Genomic DNA, 19,395 nt, shown 5'->3' on the forward strand with positions numbered 1-19,395 from the left:
TCAATCGAAAACAATAAAAGAACAATTTTTTAAATCGTTAAAGAGTAGAAGATGTAATATTTTAAAAAAATTCTTTGTGAGGTATTTACAACATTCTACAGTGGAATAGGAAGACGACTTTAAAGCAATAATCAAGTGCATTTGGTTTACTAGTAACTTTTAAATCTGTTCTGGAGTAAAATGGTTCTGTTTAGACTGAACAATGTTCATTGGACTATTTGAAGTCATAACTTAAGACTAAAAGTCGTCTTACTATTCAAAATTTCAACCAAAATGTGCTTAATTTCGAATTTTTCTGTAGTTATTTCATAATCTAGCTTGACTTAAAAATTATTGATTGCAATTAAAGTTTTCTCTATATTCCTTGAGCCGGTCTTAATCAAACTCACTGCCACAAATCCTGGAAATAATATTAAAAATGATATCCAGAAAAAAAAATACATCTCAGCTACTATATCTATAACAATACTTTGCTTGTCTAGTCTGTCTGTTTGTTTGCATCCAATAAATGTCAAAACGATTGAACCGATCGGGCCCAAATTTGTGTAAGGCCCAGGGAAGGTTTATAAATGCTTAGAATTTCAAAAAATTTAGAAAGTTCACGAGAAAAAAAAAATTATTATTGCTTCGTCGAATAGAAAATGCGGAAAGATTGAGCAACAATTAAAAGCTGAAATAGACGATGGACGCGAAGCGCCTGATAGCATATTTAATTGAAAAATTAATACTAATTGTTTAAGAAAATTGATTTTAAAATCTATTAATTCAGAAATAACTAATCACACTTTTACAAAATAGAGTAACCAATGACATACAACGAATATACAGAGAGATTCAGAAAACTTTGGAATGAATGCTGTCGATTTTTGTTCTCGCTCTTATGTAAATTTTAAAGTGTTGCAGTGAAACGAATATATTTTTAAAAGGTTCAGAGCTGAAAACTTTAGAATGGGATATCCTCAATCCCGATCTGCTAATTAATCTGGAGATTAATAACATGAGAAGAACAAGCAATATTTAATCTGAACTGAAAACTTTAGAATGGGATATCCTTAATCCCGATCGTTCAATTAATCTGGAGATTTATAACGAGATAAGAACAAGCATTATTTAATCTCGAGATTAAGAAAAAGAGTGGATCAAGCATTAATCCCGATATCCACCATTCAAAATTTCCCAGCTCAGGACAAGTTTTAGAAAAAGTTCAGTTGCAAATTACAAAATCGGAAATTCCCATTATAAAATAAAATGTCCGAATAAAAACACAAAACTAAATTATAAACAATAAAATATAAAGAATAAACTAAACCTGTGAGAATTGCTGAGAATATATGCATATTGATGGCCTGCATAAAACTGCATTTATTGACTAGACTGTCACCAATGTTTATACCATTCTTTAAATCATAAATCTAGAAACTGCAAAGAGTAGGGCTGGGCAAGATAGAACTTTTTTTAAATACGTTCGTTAACGGTTTGTTGAAGAAACATAGCAATTACCGTTCGCTCGAAACCAATAACTTGAAGGTTCTTTTCGTTGATAAACGGATATTTCCGATGTGGACAGAGGTTGAGTAGAGTTAGAGGTTGAGGATAGCTTTTTTTCATCGGAGGAATAACTAAAATGAAACGAATTCGCATAGATTCTTGAATTAAAATTGCCCACAATGGATATCTATATCACGCAATTAGTATAATGAGTATACAACAGAATAATTCCCAGCTCTGAAAAGACAAACTCTGAAAAAATAAAATAATGGAAAGTTTTAAATAAGGCATTCATATTTTTTCTTTTATTCTAGACCAGGTTAGACCATGTTAGACCAGGTTTATCTGCCAGGGAGGATGAGCACTGCGGATAGAACAAGCTGGAGGCATGGGTCGACTTTGAAGTGTCGCAACGCCTTGGCCTTAAATTTTACCTTATTAACTTATTTATACTGTTTTGTAGCATTACATATGTTTATTTTAGAACTTATTCTTTAAGGCCAAGGCGTTGCGACACTTCAAAGTCGACCCATGCCTCCAGCTTGTTCAATTACTTCTCTTAAGCAATAATAAGCAAAGGTCTTACAGATTTTTGGGAGAGAGCTTGGAACCTCTGTATCACTGTGAGTTATCGATGGCTTTTGGTCTAACTTTTTTTTATTAATTGCAACCTCGTTTTCGTTTTGACGTTCGTCATTAAAACTTTCACTAATTTTTGAAAAACTTTCGTTTTTTCAAACAAAACTTAGCCAAGCGTCAGCCCTATCTAACAGAGAGAGAGAGAGTGAAGGTAAAAATATATTTTACAAGATTTGCATCACAAAAAATCACCAAACATAATCAAAACGTATCTTTTAAATATTTAAAAAAATTCAAAATATACATTTTGCTAAGGTTATTTGGATGTTAGATACAGGGTGTCCCACATCAAATTAGACCGCGTCAATGGGTCTAAATTACGATTTGGGGGACAAATCAGAAAAATTAACCCTATCCCCGCTGGGGTACTTGAAAACCAGGATACGCTGGGGGGGGGTCAATTTGACCCCCCCCCCTCTAAATCCCATGTTTTATGTCCAAATATGACAAATGATACATCATTAGAAAGCTCTTGTGCTCTACTTTTAGAAATTTGCAAATTTGCGAAAATTGAATTTTTTATCGCAAAATCCAGTTTTATAGTAAAAATGTTTGCAAAAAAAAATTTGTCCAAAAAATGACAAATTATACATTTTTGAAAAGCCCTTGACCATGCCATTTCAAATATGCAAAAATTTTTGCAAAATTTTAAATATCCTGATTTTTAATCAAGAAAAACTAAAAATGTGCAAATTTCCTTTGACAGGTTGTTTGCAAAAAATTTGCAACTTTTTTTTCGCAAAACTTGTGCAATCCGTTTCCTTATGTCATAGGCTTTCCAAAAAGCTAAATTTTATCAAAATCTGACAAGTGAAAGTGGGTCAAAAACAAAGATTTAGTTTGCTACAGGCAAAAGCAGTCATTCAGGCAGTGTGCCTGAGGACTCAGGCAGTTAGTATTAAAGCCCGGTTTTAGGCCTAAAGGGAGGGCTTTGGGTATGTAAGAAAAGTCAGAAAATTTCAACAGCCTCAGACCAATACTTTTTGAGTTATGTAAAAAAAACTACAGGGGGGGGTCAATTTGACCCCCAGCGGGAATAGGGTTAAGAAGAATGAAATATTTTGAAAAATTTAATAAGGCTAATAGAACTTTTTTTCCCAGAAAATGCTAGATTTTTTGAGTATTATGTGCGTTTTTTGGCGTTAAAGATTGGAGATAATCTAAATATGATATGGGACGCGCTGTATGATTCTAATCTTTTAATTTAAGGTAAGTACGCTTATAGTAAAGTTAAAGTAATAACAACTGAAAACGCTCTTCAGTTGACACACGTTTTTATATATCTTGACAGAAGACTGAAGGGGTATGTTTGTAACATGTAACAAATATAAATCTATTCATTTTTGTTTTGTTTACATTATTACTAACAATACAAATATAAGTTGCAATAACATTTTTCGCATAAATAAACATTTAGTGAATTGTACACTTTTCAAATACAAAATAATAAAAAACAATATTTAGAGATCTATAATGGTTTCTGAAATTCACTTGACCCTTCATTTGCCATGTCCGATGCAGGGAATAGGAATAAAGGGAAAGGAAATGGCGCTGGTCTGGCATGAGAAAGCCAGTCACACTGCTTTGCAGACCAGTACGTTAAACTAACACACACTCTTTTGGTACAGACACACAACATAATTACAGTCAAGGAAATTGCAGAACAATGTTGTCAATTATAATTAAACTTGAATAACGACTTTATTTGTTGTAAACTTTAATCAAGTTATATTCTTTGCATGAACATTTGGCTTATAGTGTTGACTTAAATATATAAATATTAAACTTATTTTTAAGTAAACAATTAACAATAAACAAATGTACTCTCGTAGACTGTACAAGTACCGAGATTCGTATGTACTGCATATACCTACAGTACACACCTTCGGTACTGTAAACTTACACACACTCTTTTGGTACAGACACACACACATGACGTTTCCGCCCCCTGGTCCGATGTACAAGGATGACTTGAGGTACACATTTGCCATGTCCGATGTACAAGGATGAATAAGGTACACATTTGCCATGTCGGATGTACAAGGATGAATGAGGTACACATTTGGCATGTCCGATGTACAAGGATGACTGAGGTACACATTTGACATGTCCGATGTACAAGGATGAATGAGGTACACATTTGCCATGTCCGATGTACAAGGATGAATGAGGTACACATTTGGCATGTCCGATGTACAAGGATGAATGAGGTACACATTTGACATGTCCGATGTACAAGGATGAATGAGGTACACATTTGACATGTCCGATGTACAAGGATGACTGAGGTACACATTTGCCATATCTGATGTACAAGGATGAATGAGAGATACATCATGTTTATACTTTAGCTACTGGATTCTCTGTAAAAATGATTGCAAATTTCTGCTTCTGCAGGAACAACGAAAGAATTGTTCAGAATTTAACACTTTTTAAGAAAGAAAAGTAATATCCTTCAAATGTTACAAGCTTTGATCAAGATTAAAGGTTGATGTTGCGAAATTTGACACGCCAATCTTGGAGGAACACTTTAAACCACGCCAACTGTCACTTTAGGTCAAAAATGACTTTGCATAACTTTATTTTTTTTGAAATTTAATTTACTTCAGAATTATATAGAATCTTGAAATTTTTGAAGAGCTGGGGGTAAAAATTGAAATATTGGACATGAAAAGGCAAGTTTTTAAAATCCTTTTCATATTTTTTTCCCAATTTTTTTATTTTCCCCTAAAACCTATATATGTTCCCTTTAATTAGCGAATTAAACCCTTTAAAAATACATCATCAACTTCTAGCGTGGGGGGGTTTATTTTAAATGTGGGGGTCTTTATTATGCTTTCTTTCCATCCACTTGGGGCCTGAAAATCCCATGAAAACTATAGATTTCACCGATTCACGGATTAAGGAAGTTTAAGACTTTCGATTCCCGAGGGGGTGGGGGGAAATCGTTACACACATAAGGAATGAGTGGGTTCAGATCTATACATCATAAAAATTCCTCTCTTAACAAAAGATCCACAAATCTAAAATGATAAGAAGGGTGTGCATGAAAAATAGAAAAATTTTCAGATATTGCATTTAAATGGTAAACCTTGCAAAATTAGGATTAATTCGACTTACAGTATTTCGATAATCCAAAAAAATATTTTTTTCAAAAATAAAATATAATTTTTCACACAACCCAGTAGAATGATATTTGATTTTGACCAGATTTCTCCCAAGTATTGAAGTATACCAAGAAGAAAGAGGAAAATTGATTTCTTCCGCCCAAATATGGAGATTTTAGATAAGTTTATTTTACGCTTGGATTAGATATAACTGTATCCAGCTGAATCACGGGGGCTCATATTTCACAACACATTGACTAGACGTGTATTTTTTCAATAAATTTCAGAGCGCTACTCGCCCCTCCCTACCTTTCCTTTATCTGATATAGACAACAGGGTGTTCCAAAAAACATGGGAATTTAGTGACGAATTCGATATCGTCTTTTCAAATAATTCTTTGATTTAGTATAGTGATACCTACTGAGAAAGCTGTAATCTGTAAGAGTTTCGTCTGCTATGTTCACATTTTGTTTCTTTATGTTTTGACTGCATACGGTTGTTCTTAGTAAAACAAGAAAAATCAAGTATACAAACAGAGTAACAAAGACGATATCGAATTCGTCACTGAATTCCCATGTTTTTTGGGACACCCTGTATATACTGCCCCTCCATGCCTTTCCTTGTACAGAGTGTCACAATAAACATGTGAATTAGGTGAGAAATTATACACTGTCTTTGTTCGTGAAGCATTAAGAAGTAAAATCAATTTTAGTAAACGTGGTCGGCTTTTATATCGATGCACTAAAGACGACTTTTCTATTTAATTTAATTTTATTTTATTTCAAACTTACGCTTTTTTCATGTTACAAGTAAACAAAGATTAACTGGAAATTGATAGCTTGTCCTTGTGTCCATGTTTATTCATGTTGTTTGAAAGCTTGGTAGAAAAAAAAATAAATACTAAGTCGTCTTTGTTGTATTGAGATATACGACGACAAACATCTGTTAATTCTCTTGGAAATTCAAAAATCTGGTTTACCAGTTTTGACGAAGATATTGAGAAATATATCCAGATTGCTCCAGTTAAATCAATATGAACGAAATTCTTCAAATGTTTTAAGATCCAAAGAAAGCGGAGCTAGCAAATTAGAATAGACGTACAGTATTTTCGCATTATTATTCAATTACAGGAAATCCATGACGGTTTTCTAATCTTCACTAAATTTCCCTTTTTTGGGGATCCTTAGGATAACATGAGGTGACAAGTAATTACCTTTAAACGAAAAAATTGTAAATTTAATGTCTAAGATTCCAAAATGGAGAAAAAATTAACGGAAAAAATGTTAATTCAGAGTTTGGATTTGCTAATTATATGGTGATACTCTGGAATAGAAACTCGACTTTTAAAGGGACCGTTCACTTATTTGGGTAATTTCAGGGTAAACTAAACAGCCTATTCGCTCTTGATTGGTAATAGTCTTACTTTCCAAAGACAACTGTGGCCGGAGAAAAAGCCGATTTTTCGTTCAGAATTCGAGCGTAAAGGGACGGTCCCTCTCTATAGACACTATTTGATGCTTTTTTCAGTAACAACAGCCCAATAACATTTAAATCTATTATATTTTAATGTCATTATGTGTTCGTTATTATGTACTAAAATATGAAAACTTTTTATATTTGAGTTAGCAAGAAATTTACGTTTTTCGTATTAAAACATGTAAAATGTGTATACAAAGACGACGTCTCTACGACAATCAATTAATCATTACGCGTATTTTGGTTCGTAGATTTTATTCGCGTATGTGCACAACTTTTCATTTTTCATGCCGCGTTCAATTCAGCTTTTTACACAGGCAATACACAATTTTAAATGCGATTAAATAGTGTTATTTTAGAAATAGAAAGTTAAAAACAAAAAAAGATAAAAAATACTGACATTTACAGTTAACGATTAGATACTACAGTTTAATTTTATATTCGAAATTTATTTTGATTCACTACATACTGGAAAAAAAACATTAAATAGTGTTCATAGAGAAGGACCGTCCCTTTGCGCTCGAATTCTGAGCGAAAAATCGGCTTTTTCTCCAGCCGCAGTTGTCTTTGAAAAGTAAGACTATTACCATAAATCAGTGAATAGGCTGTTTAGTTTACCCTGAAATTACCCAAATAAGTGAACGGTCCTTTTAAACTAAAACTTTTATTTGGTCCAGATAGCATAAGGCACAGCAATTGTGATTTAATAACTAACTAGTAAAGCTACTTGCTTTGCAACAACCTCAATATTGTTTAATGTCGTCTCCCTATTCTGGTTAGCCCAGTTTGTTTCATGTCGTTAGTATTCTTTAGACATAATTTCGATCGACTCCGTTTTTAAAGATGCTCGTGTCCGCTATGCAATTTTCAAGATATAAATACGACGATATCGATATCGGGTAGAGGTTGTGAATCGACTTACCATTCTGTTCATCAGGGGAACCTTGATGTCTCCTACATGAAACTCTGAAATAGTAAGACGACTTTATCGCAATACTTGGCGTTACTACAAAGGAAATAGTCTTACTACAGGTTAATTAAATCCCAAATTAGATGAAATGAGTTCGTTTACACTGTACAATTGCTGTGTCCCATGCTAATTTATAGTCTTAACTTGAGTCTGCAGGTCGTCTTCCATATTTAGGAGTTTTCTAGTTATCTCTATATGAACACTGTATCAGGATGTATTTTAGAAAAAAAACGCTTGTGCTACTAAAAATATATTATATTTATTAATATATTATTTCAATTTTTTCAAATTTTAAACACATTTTTATTTTCCATTTTAAACTTTGTAATGATCCAGTCAGGAAGTCGTCCGCCAGTGTAATCTCGATGAAACCTGAATAAGGATTAAATAATTGAATTATAATGAAGTAAAATATACATTTAAATTAGTATGGGTATGTAAACAAACATGGGGGCTTCAAGTGCGCTTCTTGCACTCTTTAAAGGGAATGTAAGCGTAACTTCAAGTGACCCTTCATGCGAAGATGTTAATGATAGGAAAAACACATCCTTTTTAATGTTTAATTTTTCCTTCAAGAGTATCGAAAATAGGAAAACCTATTGATTGGTGTGTGGTTAGGTTACCGAGTTAAAATATGGAAAACCTAGTGATTGGTGTGTGGTTAGGTTACCTAGTTAAAATATGGAAAACCTAGTGATTGGTGTGTGGTTAGGTTACCTAGTTAAAATATGGAAAACCTAGTGATTGGTGTGTGGTTAGGTTACCTAGTTAAAATATGGAAAACCTAGTGATTGGTGTGTGGTTAGGTTACCTAGTTAAAATATGGAAAACCTAGTGATTGGTGTGTGGTTAGGTTACCTAGTTNCCCCCCACCTCCTTGGAATTTGAAATTAAAAAAAGATAAAGCCCAACACACTTTTGAAGAAAAAGCATACTTATTCTGTACAATTTGTTGCAGCCTGACATCTGTAACAGTAACTTTCTTAATATCGGAGACTTCAATGCTGGAATTCCGGCGCAGTTCATCAGCCCAACTGATCTCAACCTGAGAGGGGAGAGTGAATAAATAGAATGCCGAAAAAGATGTGAAATACAAGGCAGCCTCCTTTTCCGTTTTTGTCTCATCTCAAATAAAATGTAATCAAACATTGCACTAGACTTACTAACTTATTTTTATGTCGACATTTTGACATAATTTCATGTAGTTGTTCAAAGATGATTTTCTATCTGCAAGAACGATGATAGTTATTTCTTCATCTATTAAGGGTTTGCAAGGGACATCAATGCTTAAAATCCAGCCAGGACAATCAAGGGGTTAGCCGGGAAAATGAAGTTGTAAGCTGGGACAATCAAGGGGTTAGCCGGGATAAATAAGGTGTAAGCTAGGACAATAAAGTGACAAGCCGGGAAAATAAAGTTGTAAACTGGGACAATAAAGGGATCAGCCGGGAAAATAAAGTTGTAAGCTGGGACAATAAAGTGACAAGCCAGGAAAATAAAGTTGTAAGCTGGGACAAGAAAGTGACAAGCCGGGAAAATAAAGTTGTAAACTGGGACCATAAATTGGTCATCAGGGACAATAGAGTGGTAAGCCGGGACAGTAAAGTGGACATAAATAGAAAATAATTAATTATGTACCTCGGTTCTAAACCGTTTCAGTTCAACCCTGGAGAGAAGTCCTCTCAGTTCATCCATCTTATTCTCAGCTACACATTGGAGAACAGCAGGCACAGCTACCCGCACACCGGATTCAAAATCTTCTTTCCTAATCAAGCAAGCAATCAATCAACCGTGGTTTTCTTTATATATATACTTTGCTTGTCTGTCTGTTGTTCTGTCTATCTGTTTGTTTGTAATTGTATCCAATAACCGTCAAGACGGCTGAACCGATCGGGTCCAAATTTTGTGCGGGACTTCACTTATCACCAAAGAAGGTTTACAGATGATTAAAATTTCAAAAATTTGCCTCCAAGAAAATTATATTTTCATTAAATTTAAAAATCCATATTTTTTTTTTAAATCCGCGAACTTTTGAATTTGTTCTTGTTTTACAAAGGGAAAATGTTCACAATTGAAAACGAAGATGGGCGGGAAGTGCTCTAAAAGCCTAGTTGGGTTTATTTTGCTAACACAGCATAGTTATAACTGTGGGGATCCCAGTGCTGTCTTATCTCCATAAACTTGAGATGAATCTTGAGAATGTTTAACGGATTCTGAATATGAACAATAAACCTGAAACATGAATAGAATAAGATTTGGTTTTGCGTTTCGATACCATGAGTCCCATTTAACTGTATTTAAGCGTTCTTATGAGTATTTTATGCGACTAAAAAGTGAATAGGTTTTCCAGTGACTTAAAGACCAACTTATTAAGTAAAATGGGTCTAGGTAAATACACTGTAAGTAAATTGTACATTGCATAATTGCTGTGATTCTTGTTAATTGGATTATTTAAAGTCATAACTTGAGCCTAAATGTCGTCTTACTATTCAACAGTTTAATGGATCTCCCTATATTAAAAATCCGCGAAAATAATAAGAAAAACCTGTCTTGATGAGATGTTCTAAATCCTCTAGAGCTTTGATATTGAATCCTGTCTTGAGTAAGGTTTAAGTTGCCTTCAAGACCAGCTGTTTGAACTGATGCATGTCCATTAGTAGGTGAGGCATAGAAGCTGTTTTTATTTGATGGTCTTGCTAAACGAACAGGAAATCCATCTTTCTTCTCTAAATACGAAAACATTGTAAATAATTCAGACTTTTTAATTATAACAAAGGACCTCATTTTATCCTATAAGCAGACTGAGAAAGAACGAGTAACCCGATCCATCAGCTCCCCCATTAGATAAATAGATGTGGGCCTCAGGGTAGGGGGCTTGTTAGGATCGTTTACTGGTAAATACGACCTATAAGGTCAGGCCGCATGTAGGACTTAATGAACCACAAGACATAGTTCAACAATTCGTCTGCAAAGTTCAGATACTTGAGAACATAGTAACAGTGAGAACCAGAAAACTTAGGAATGAATGAATCTTTGTGTCCTTTAAGCGAACTTTTTTTTACATAAACCTTAAGTTGCAAATTACAAATTCCTGAAATTTTTTTAACTGTTTTCTGCTTATTCTCACTTAAAAAAATAAGTTATTTCATCAAGTTCTCAACATGTTAGCCAACATATCTATTATTTGACTTAAAGGTAAATTAGAGGTAACTTTAAGAGACTCGGATAATAAAGTGACGAGGCATTCACAGCAATAAGTTTTAAATCTATATTTGAGAAACAATTATATTTTCATCCTTCATCCTGCAGCATTTTTTTGCTCAAAGGTTTAAATGAACTGTTATTAATGTAGAAGGTTTACGTAAACCTATGTCGACAGTGTCCCTTTAAGTTCTAGATTTACAATGAACAATTATTACCTAAATAATAAGCAACTAAGGGTAGAGCAAGTTTATCTTTCTTCCAAGATTTTTTATTTTTAAAATTCAGCTGTTTCCATCCTTCCTCATCCACTTCCTTTATGCCCTTGGTAACCTTCACAGGGTCCAGAACCAATATTTCAACTCCTGTATCAATATATCAATATCAGGTTGACAATTAGATGTCTAGACATTCATCAAACATATTAACAGAGAGACGACTTATAAATCGTCTTCGATATTTCAAAGTACTCTAAGTCTCATATGACAGTGGCTAAAATGTCGATGGCAAGCTGTAGCTTTGTCACCAAAAAAAACAGCATTATATAACTACAAATTTTGCGTCATGTTAAGAATTTTAAAAGCTTTTTAAAATTTTTATTTCTATTTTCTGAATTAGTCTAAAGATACCTAAATGTATGTAGTAGGAGTTACAATGTTACTGATGTAGGTTCGCTGGGAAATGGTTATCATAATAAATCTCTATTTGAAGGTTTCTTCTGTTAGTAAATAAGGCAGATTTTATGCATATTTAAGTAAATTATATAATATGATGATTACCTGCTTTAATCTGCTTTAATGAGAACCCTGCTTTAAGAAGAGTCCCAAGGTTTGTAATATACGATTCCAAAGGCTGGGAGCCCTAATCATATATTCAATTAAAATTACTGTAAAGGAATTGCAAGTAAACCTCAATTCAATGACGGCAATGTTTGATTAACAATGGAACCCTTGAAACCTTTGAATGTTCGTCTTGTACAAAGATATGTGTAAACTTACCTGAACCCGCGGCAGCTTGTACGGTCAACTGAAAATGCCGGTTGGCCCTGCACTGTATTGAGTTGAGACTGTACCTGTACACAGCGGCAGCGCACACCGGCATTTTCAAAGGGGCACTTGAAATTACGCTTACAGTCCCTTTAAGTTATGGAATGGTTCAGTACATATACTAAATGATAATTTACCGAATTACTGACTTTCTAGTTTATCAATTGTGTGAATCGTTTCGTAGTTAAAAATAATGCCAACTTTATTGCAAGATTCACAATAGTACCCTGTAAAAATTGACAATATTTTAATCAGATAATGTGTAATTGGTACCATTGTTCATTGGATACGCAACTTTTCAAATTGCGTTAACAGTCCCTTTCAGCCCAATTAACTTTAAAATGCAATTTATAAAACTGTTATTTACTGCGAGTTTGAAAAATATTTTATTTACTCTAAAAAATAGATAATTCTAATCAATATTCAAATGTTAATTTATGTTATTTACAAATTGCATTTTCAACAACTTGCGATCAATTCAATAACTCACATAGAAGCTGTTAGCCTGGTTGATCCTGAAACCTAGTTGAGGTTCATCCTTCAGTCTGTCATATATTTCCTTTAGCTCGGATGAACTAAAATAATATTGTTTTTATTGGCCAATCAGGAGTAACCAGCGATATTGGTCAAAAAAAATCTTATAACAAATTGAACTTTTTTAATGAAGAAAAAGTCTGAAACGAAAAATAAAAACGTTGAGAAACCATTAATATTTCAATAATAAATTGATTAAATCGAAATATACAGCTACATGCAGCTGACTGGTTAGTAAATCTCTTTCAATTGCTAGATATGCAAGGCGTTCCGCGTCAATGATCCATCTTTGATCACATGATCTGTGACAAGGGCGGTACCTAAAAAATAAAATGACACCTGTGTTTAATATTTACCAGCCGGTCAGTTGTCGACTCTGGATCAGGCAATTTCCAGTTTACCATTTTCTAAAATAAACTTCTCTTTAAATAAATATTAAGAAGGTTATTTTTCTGTTTTCGTAAAAAAGCTAAAATTTAGGATTAAAGAAATAAAATAAAATAATTTAATTCAATTTTTTTAAATTATGTACAACATTAAAAACGTTGGATTAAATATGAAACAGAGATCAAAATTAATAAAAAGCGAGAAGTCACTTAAAAAGTCTACTTAGTCTAGTTGAACTTATTTATTTGTTAATCTCCATGGCAATTAAAGTATTTCAGCTAGGCCGGAGAAATTCTTCCCCAAACAAGTAAATTCAGCTCAAACAAAATTAAAATTTTTACATTAAGTCACTGCAGTTAAAAATATCCTATCGTCGTATTCATCCTTTATGTGACAAACAAGGAAAAACCTACGATATCGGTCCATGAGAACAAATCAAAAAATATTTTAAGCAATTAAAGTTCTAACCTTCAGTATATTTGTATGTGGGTCAGGTTGTTAAGCGTTGTCTGACCAATTGAAGTTCTAACCTTCAGTATATTTATATGTGGGTCAGTTTGCAGAAGCGCTGTCTGATTCTGGGTTAACTCACTCACTCTCCTGCTGTACTCTTCACTTCCCACTAACAATCAAAATTCATTTTTTTTCAAACAAAAATTTTAAAGTGCTAACCAGAAAACTATGGATTAGGAAACCGACATTAAAGCAATGATTTAGTGTAGTTGATGTTATAACAAAAGCAAATAGTTTTATTAATAACCTTTTGAGTCATTCAGTGAAATTGGTCTGTTTACACTGCAAAATTGCTGTGTTTCATGTTTATTTAAATATTTAAAGTTATAACTTGAGTCTAAAAGTCATCTTCCTATTCCAGAGTTTTATGGTTATCACTGTACCAAAATTTATACGTAGTGCATTAGATCGAATCCATTATGATTTTAAACCCGTTACTGGGAAAAAAGATGGATTTGAATCCAGATCTGGACTATCTACAGTGATAACCAGAAAGATCTGGAATAGGAATACAACTTTTAGAGTCAATTTATGACTGCACAGAAGAACCACATTTGCTCGGTGTAAAAAGGCTCAATTCTCTTAATAAGTTACTAGTGTCACTATTTGCTTTATATTTGTAACCACATCAAACGTAAGAATAATTGCTGTACTGTCGTCATCCTTTTCTACAGTTTCTTGGTCATCACTGTAAGAATCAAATGTTCGTAGAAATGGGGCCTTAAATGGATTAAGTTCAGCAATTATCTGCACATTCATAAAACGAATAATAAAAGTCTAAAACTTTGATAGAAAAAATTAGAAGTTTTGTTTTAAACAAACTTGATATATGAATCCAAAGCGCTTAGCGATAAAAAGTACAAATGGTCATTTGTCCCTTGAAAGTCTCCTCCTAGCTCATCATTTATTTGAGTAACCAGCTTTCTCAGTAATCTGATCAGGTTGGGGTCACCACTGTACAACAGCTCACTAAACCAGTTCTATTGATAAAACAATTCAAATTATCTAGGGTCGGATGTTTTGTATGAAAATCAACAAAGGAAAATTTGACATTGATAAAATCATATCAATCAGACTTTTGAAGATACAAAATTTAATTCAATAGAAGTTGTTGCCTAGAATGATTGCTTGAGAACCCTACACTGATCAAAAACTCGTAAAACTGATGAATTGATAAAGATTCATCGAGAAAAGGAGCTTGTGTTGTCAAAACATTCTTAAATCCTAAACATTAACTTTTTAGATTATTTAGAATTTAAGTTTTGTAAAAACATAATTTATTCAATAATCAAACATAGTGGATTACTAACACGAAAAGGAATACAAAAGATTTTGATAGGTGTTTTGCTGTGGTTAACTCAAAATTTCTGTTAATTACAAATTGCGTCAGTAAAAGAAATTTTGTTTTCATTATGAAAAGTTAAGAACAAACAAAACACGTGGAAAATATCATTATAAAGATTCAAGGAAGATGTTCAAAGAGAAGCTCAAATTATGATTTCTAAAAGTCCATTAAACATGAATCCCCAGAAACGTGAGGTGTGCATTGTACACCCATGTAACTGCAGTGAATCATTTTGCTTTATCATGATATTGGTTTCACATAAAATTGCATAAAAGTCGTCTTCCTAGCCTATCGTTTAACGAGCTTCATTGTATGAATTAAAATAGAAAAAAAATAAACGGGCCATCATTTTTTCATTGGGAAATTTGTATAATGTAGATTAACCTGCTTTTATCAATTGAGATCTGTGCTCTAGTCCAGTATTCTGGAATAGCGTTGAATCTACAAGGTTTAGATGAATAAGAAGCTCCAGAGGATTAAGTAGAGGTAGAATATTTCCATTCCTTCAAAAAATCTGGTTTCATCGGTTGATATTTTTTTAATAGAATAGGGAAAAAACCAACTGATTCTTTTATCAATAACAAATGTTTGCTCCAGATTTTTTATTTAGAGCTAAAAACAACATTTTTACCTATTTCCTGAGAAACCCTTCAGAAACGAACTCTTCAATTCAGTAAAATCTAAAATTTTAAATCTTTTTTAAATATTGAAGTGACCTTTTAACTGTGGAATGTGCATCTTCAATTTTCCTTTAAATTGTGAAGTTTTCTAAGGATTTTAAATCTTTAATTTTAACTTAAATTTTTTTTCAAAGGTAACGTTACACATTACAAAATTTTACAAAAAAATAACCAACATTCTTTCTTAATCCCACTACGTCAGATATATAATTAAGAATAAAAAAGATCAAAAGCACGCACTTTATAATATTCATTTATATCTTTAGAGCTTCAAAAACTATAGAAGATTCCATTTTTACATTTTAACAAGCTTGGGAATCCAACTTGAAACTTTTAACCCAAATAAACTAATATTCAAGTGTTTTCAACGAGTTCCCCAATCAAAATTTGAGGCAAATTGGTCCTCCGGGGGTTTCTTATTTATGATCACTGATCAGACATCCAAACATAAAGAAGTACTCTATATAATATTTACCTATTTGCATAATATTTCTGAATATGTACACGTTTCTTAATATATTGAGTCTGCTTAAGAGAAAGAATGGGTCAGATATCATAGCATTGGATTTACCACCCGGTGGAACTTGAAATTCAAAATCTTCTAAAATTTCAAGCAATTCAAACTTCATTATTCTTTAAAATATTAGAATAAAAATATAAAATTAAATAAATCATAATCATAAAAAAGAACAATATCAAGGTTAGGTTAAGAAATTTAACATGTTCATTTAAGGAAAAAATGGCTCTAATAAGATAAAAATATTTCCGTTTTTGAAAAATTTGAGTTTCTTTAAGCTCGAATTCCCTGAGCTGAAAGGTTGATCTCTGATTAGCTGTTCATAATTTAAAATTTCTCTTTGCATATTCACCATCTTCTCATCCTGCATTTCAGAAATAAAACCCTTTATCACCTAAAAATATATTTAAAAGAATTTAACAACACAGAAGGATGTCAAATACAGGGTTACCCACATAGGAGGAGACTACAATGACGACATAAGACTTTCATCAATCCGAGTCCGAATTTAATAAATTTGAGCCATGTCTCAAATCCGCCCAAAAACCGGTTTAAATTGAACGCCGGCCTAAATCTTGAAACATTAAATAAAATTTTAAGTGGAACCAACCCAATTAGAGTCGCGTCTCAAGTTTAAACCGTGGCTCAAATTCTTTAAATTCGGCCTCAGAAGGCTGAATTATGTTTTCTTCCATGCATAAAGTTGTTAAATTGAATACTTGATTAATAATTTGGCAAAAGATTCAAGACATAACATTCGCAAAAATGTTCTTGTGTAAGATAATAAATAAGATAATAAATCAGAGAAAAGTTTTACCTTATTTTTTACTTTAGTTTGTAAAATCTCAACTGCAGAGACGGCATCCATATTCTTTTCCAATATAAACTCAATCCTTGTTTAAAAATAATAAAAATTTCGTTTAATTAAGAAATAGACAATAACACCTGAAGTTTTGGCAAAAATGCGTTGATTCTCTTAACCAAAACTATCAACCCAATTATTTTCAAAGCCCAGAGGTCGAATTTCAAGAATTTGAGCCGCGGCTTAAATCCGCCAAATTCCGGTTAAAAGAAAGCGCCGGCATAAATCTTGAAACATTTGATACAATTTTAAGTGGAACCATCCAAATTTAAACCGCGGCTCAAATTCTTTAAATTCGGCCTCAGTACTGATAAACATTTTACCTTCTTGCCACACATTGGAATGCATAACTGTTCTTAGTAGAGTCCATGAGAGTATCCAGGAGTTTGTAACTTGCAAACCGAACATTCTTGTCCTTTTAATCGATGCATTGGAAACTTTACATAAAATTCAGATATTTCAGCAGGATCGAAAAGATAGTAAAATGCAAAGATGGGAAAGAACAATAGAATGAGAAATAACTGAGATATATCTACCTTTTAAGAGCCATATGAAAAATCTACAAAAAGTTTTTTACTCTTCAATTTTTTGTAAAGCTTAAGTTTCCGACATAATAAAGACTACATTACTTTAAATCCCCAAAATAAAGAAGGTTGATGATATGTTCGTATTTTAACGGAACGTCACTACTGTAGTTTAAAGTGACCCTCCATTTATAGAGTGGCATGTTCAATTCACAATACTACCCTTTAATCCTTTATTCGAGTAACAACGGGAAAGATATCGTCTTATAAAATATATCTTGAATAATGTTGAATTTAAACTATTTCCTTCTTTGCCTCTGCAAAAAAAAACCACGATTTCAAATAATTTACCAAAAATCAAAGGGTACCAGTGTGAACGTAAATGCCACTCAAAAAACGAAAAATCACACAAAATTCAGCAGACTGTTCCTTTAAATACACTTTTTATGGTGTTTACAGAATATTACTTTTCCATGCGTTAGTTCCTTTAAGTTGTTTTCATTTAGTATCCGTTGAAGACGTTCAGCTTTTATATCACAATTGATGTGGGAGAACTGGTTTTTAGGACCGGGGAACTCTTCAGAGAGCAAAATATTTTGGCATCTTATTCTCTTCTCCTGGGTCCCTTAATTTTCATATACATATATATAAGAGCGCAAATGCAATCTTCAAAATCCTCATAGATTGTTCATTTTAGAGGGATAATTTTGAGAATCGGTTTTATTTAAATTATTAAAGAAAACGTAGCAAAAAATTCTACAAATAACTAATTAGTTGCTTAGGAACAGGTTGAGAAAATAAAAATTAAGTAAAATAAGTATTCTTATTCAGTTATTGGTTTCCGTAATGTCTCAATGGTCAAAACGATTCTCTAGAAGGAAACAATTTTATCTAACATTTATTTCATGACAAATTTCTTATGAGAAATATGTTCCTAAACATCTTATTATAACTATTAATTACTACTTAACTAACTATAGAAATTCTGTTACATTTTTCTTCGTAGTTTTTGAATAATTTCGATAAAACGGATTCTTAAAATCATCCCTCCAAAATAGACAATTAATGAGGATTTTAAATATTGAATGGGCGCTCTTGCTGAACAAATGTGCACCCTAAAACAGTCTGATAGGTCTCAAATAAATCCTAAAATAATTCTTAATGATACTGCAATCTCAGTTCAACTACCATACATTGCCGGTCACTCACTTTTAACAAGATTCGCCTACAAAAATGCATCGGCCAATCAAAAGCCACAAAAATCTGCCAATGAGAAATAGGGAAAAAAGATTAAGCTTAATTTAATTCAGGATTTAATCGAAATTAAAATCATTAGCGTAACGCTCTAAATATCGAGTATAGATGTTATTGATTAGCCCATAAAAAATCCAACCTCAGTCATATCATTATTGGGACCCAAAAGCTTTAAAGTCATTTGTTACTGTAAGTTCAATAAAATTGTTGACGTCTTGTGTGTATTTGATGTTATGTTATCCAATAGTTTTACCAATTGCTTTAAAATAAACTTTTTAATTAGAGTGCACTATTACCGTGTTTCATGTTCAATGCAGTATTTAAATTAATAAATTTAGTCTAATAATTGTCTTCAATTTCCATAGTTTTATAGGTCCCACTGTAACACTGTATTAACCTATTTTTAAGTAAATACATTGAATAAAAGATCTGGTTAGTACCTGACAGTTTAATGTTTGCTAAAAGATGAGTTTGGCTGGAAATATAGTTCATCTCAACAGGATTCAATCCTGGAATCAAATATCGCAGGTTTCTCACATCTTCATGAACAAAACTGAAAAAGAAACAATTTAAATCTATATTTTGATGATAAAAGTTTTGAATTAAGAGTTTAAAAAAAACCTTTTCTGATTCTTATACAGGAAAACATTCCATTTTAATCTTGAAACATTCATCTGAAATATTTTATCTTAGACAATCACAGAAAAGTCAATAAACAAGTGTGGAATAAAAAATGAAACAAGAACGTAAGGAGTCCAAAAAAGAATGACAGGAGAAATAAGATTTCCAGAATTAAATAACTTTCTTTGATTAAAATTTTAAAAATAAAAAAATATTTTCATGATTACCCAT

General features: G+C 32.4%; 1 protein-coding gene and 1 long non-coding RNA gene across 2 annotated transcripts; both read right to left on the reverse strand.

Annotated features, from left to right (window-relative positions):
* Positions 1–7,933: 7,933 nt before the first annotated feature.
* On the reverse strand, positions 7,934–8,538 carry LOC111714426 (uncharacterized). The gene is made up of 2 exons (XR_002767976.1): positions 8,351–8,538; positions 7,934–8,052 (listed from the first exon to the last, which is right to left on the reverse strand). It is a non-coding gene; the product is annotated as an uncharacterized LOC111714426 (long non-coding RNA).
* A 1,259-nt stretch (positions 8,539–9,797) lies between these two features.
* On the reverse strand, positions 9,798–19,330 carry LOC111714428 (uncharacterized). Its single transcript, XM_023489532.1, has 18 exons — positions 19,165–19,330; positions 18,984–19,096; positions 17,775–17,914; positions 17,089–17,180; positions 16,721–16,796; positions 16,192–16,297; positions 15,862–15,987; positions 15,338–15,386; positions 15,091–15,209; positions 14,477–14,585; positions 14,239–14,330; positions 13,379–13,470; positions 12,801–12,868; positions 12,418–12,502; positions 11,661–11,742; positions 11,100–11,246; positions 10,226–10,406; positions 9,798–9,912 (listed from the first exon to the last, which is right to left on the reverse strand). The coding sequence occupies exons 1-18, from the start codon at positions 19,215–19,217 to the stop codon at positions 9,798–9,800; spliced, it is 1,845 nt and encodes a 614-aa protein (XP_023345300.1). The 5' UTR covers positions 19,218–19,330.
* Positions 19,331–19,395: the final 65 nt, after the last annotated feature.

The sequence above is a fragment of the Eurytemora carolleeae genome, unplaced genomic scaffold, assembly GCF_000591075.1.
Source record: "Eurytemora carolleeae unplaced genomic scaffold, Eaff_2.0 scaffold1574, whole genome shotgun sequence".
Classification (NCBI taxonomy): domain Eukaryota; kingdom Metazoa; phylum Arthropoda; class Copepoda; order Calanoida; family Temoridae; genus Eurytemora; species Eurytemora carolleeae.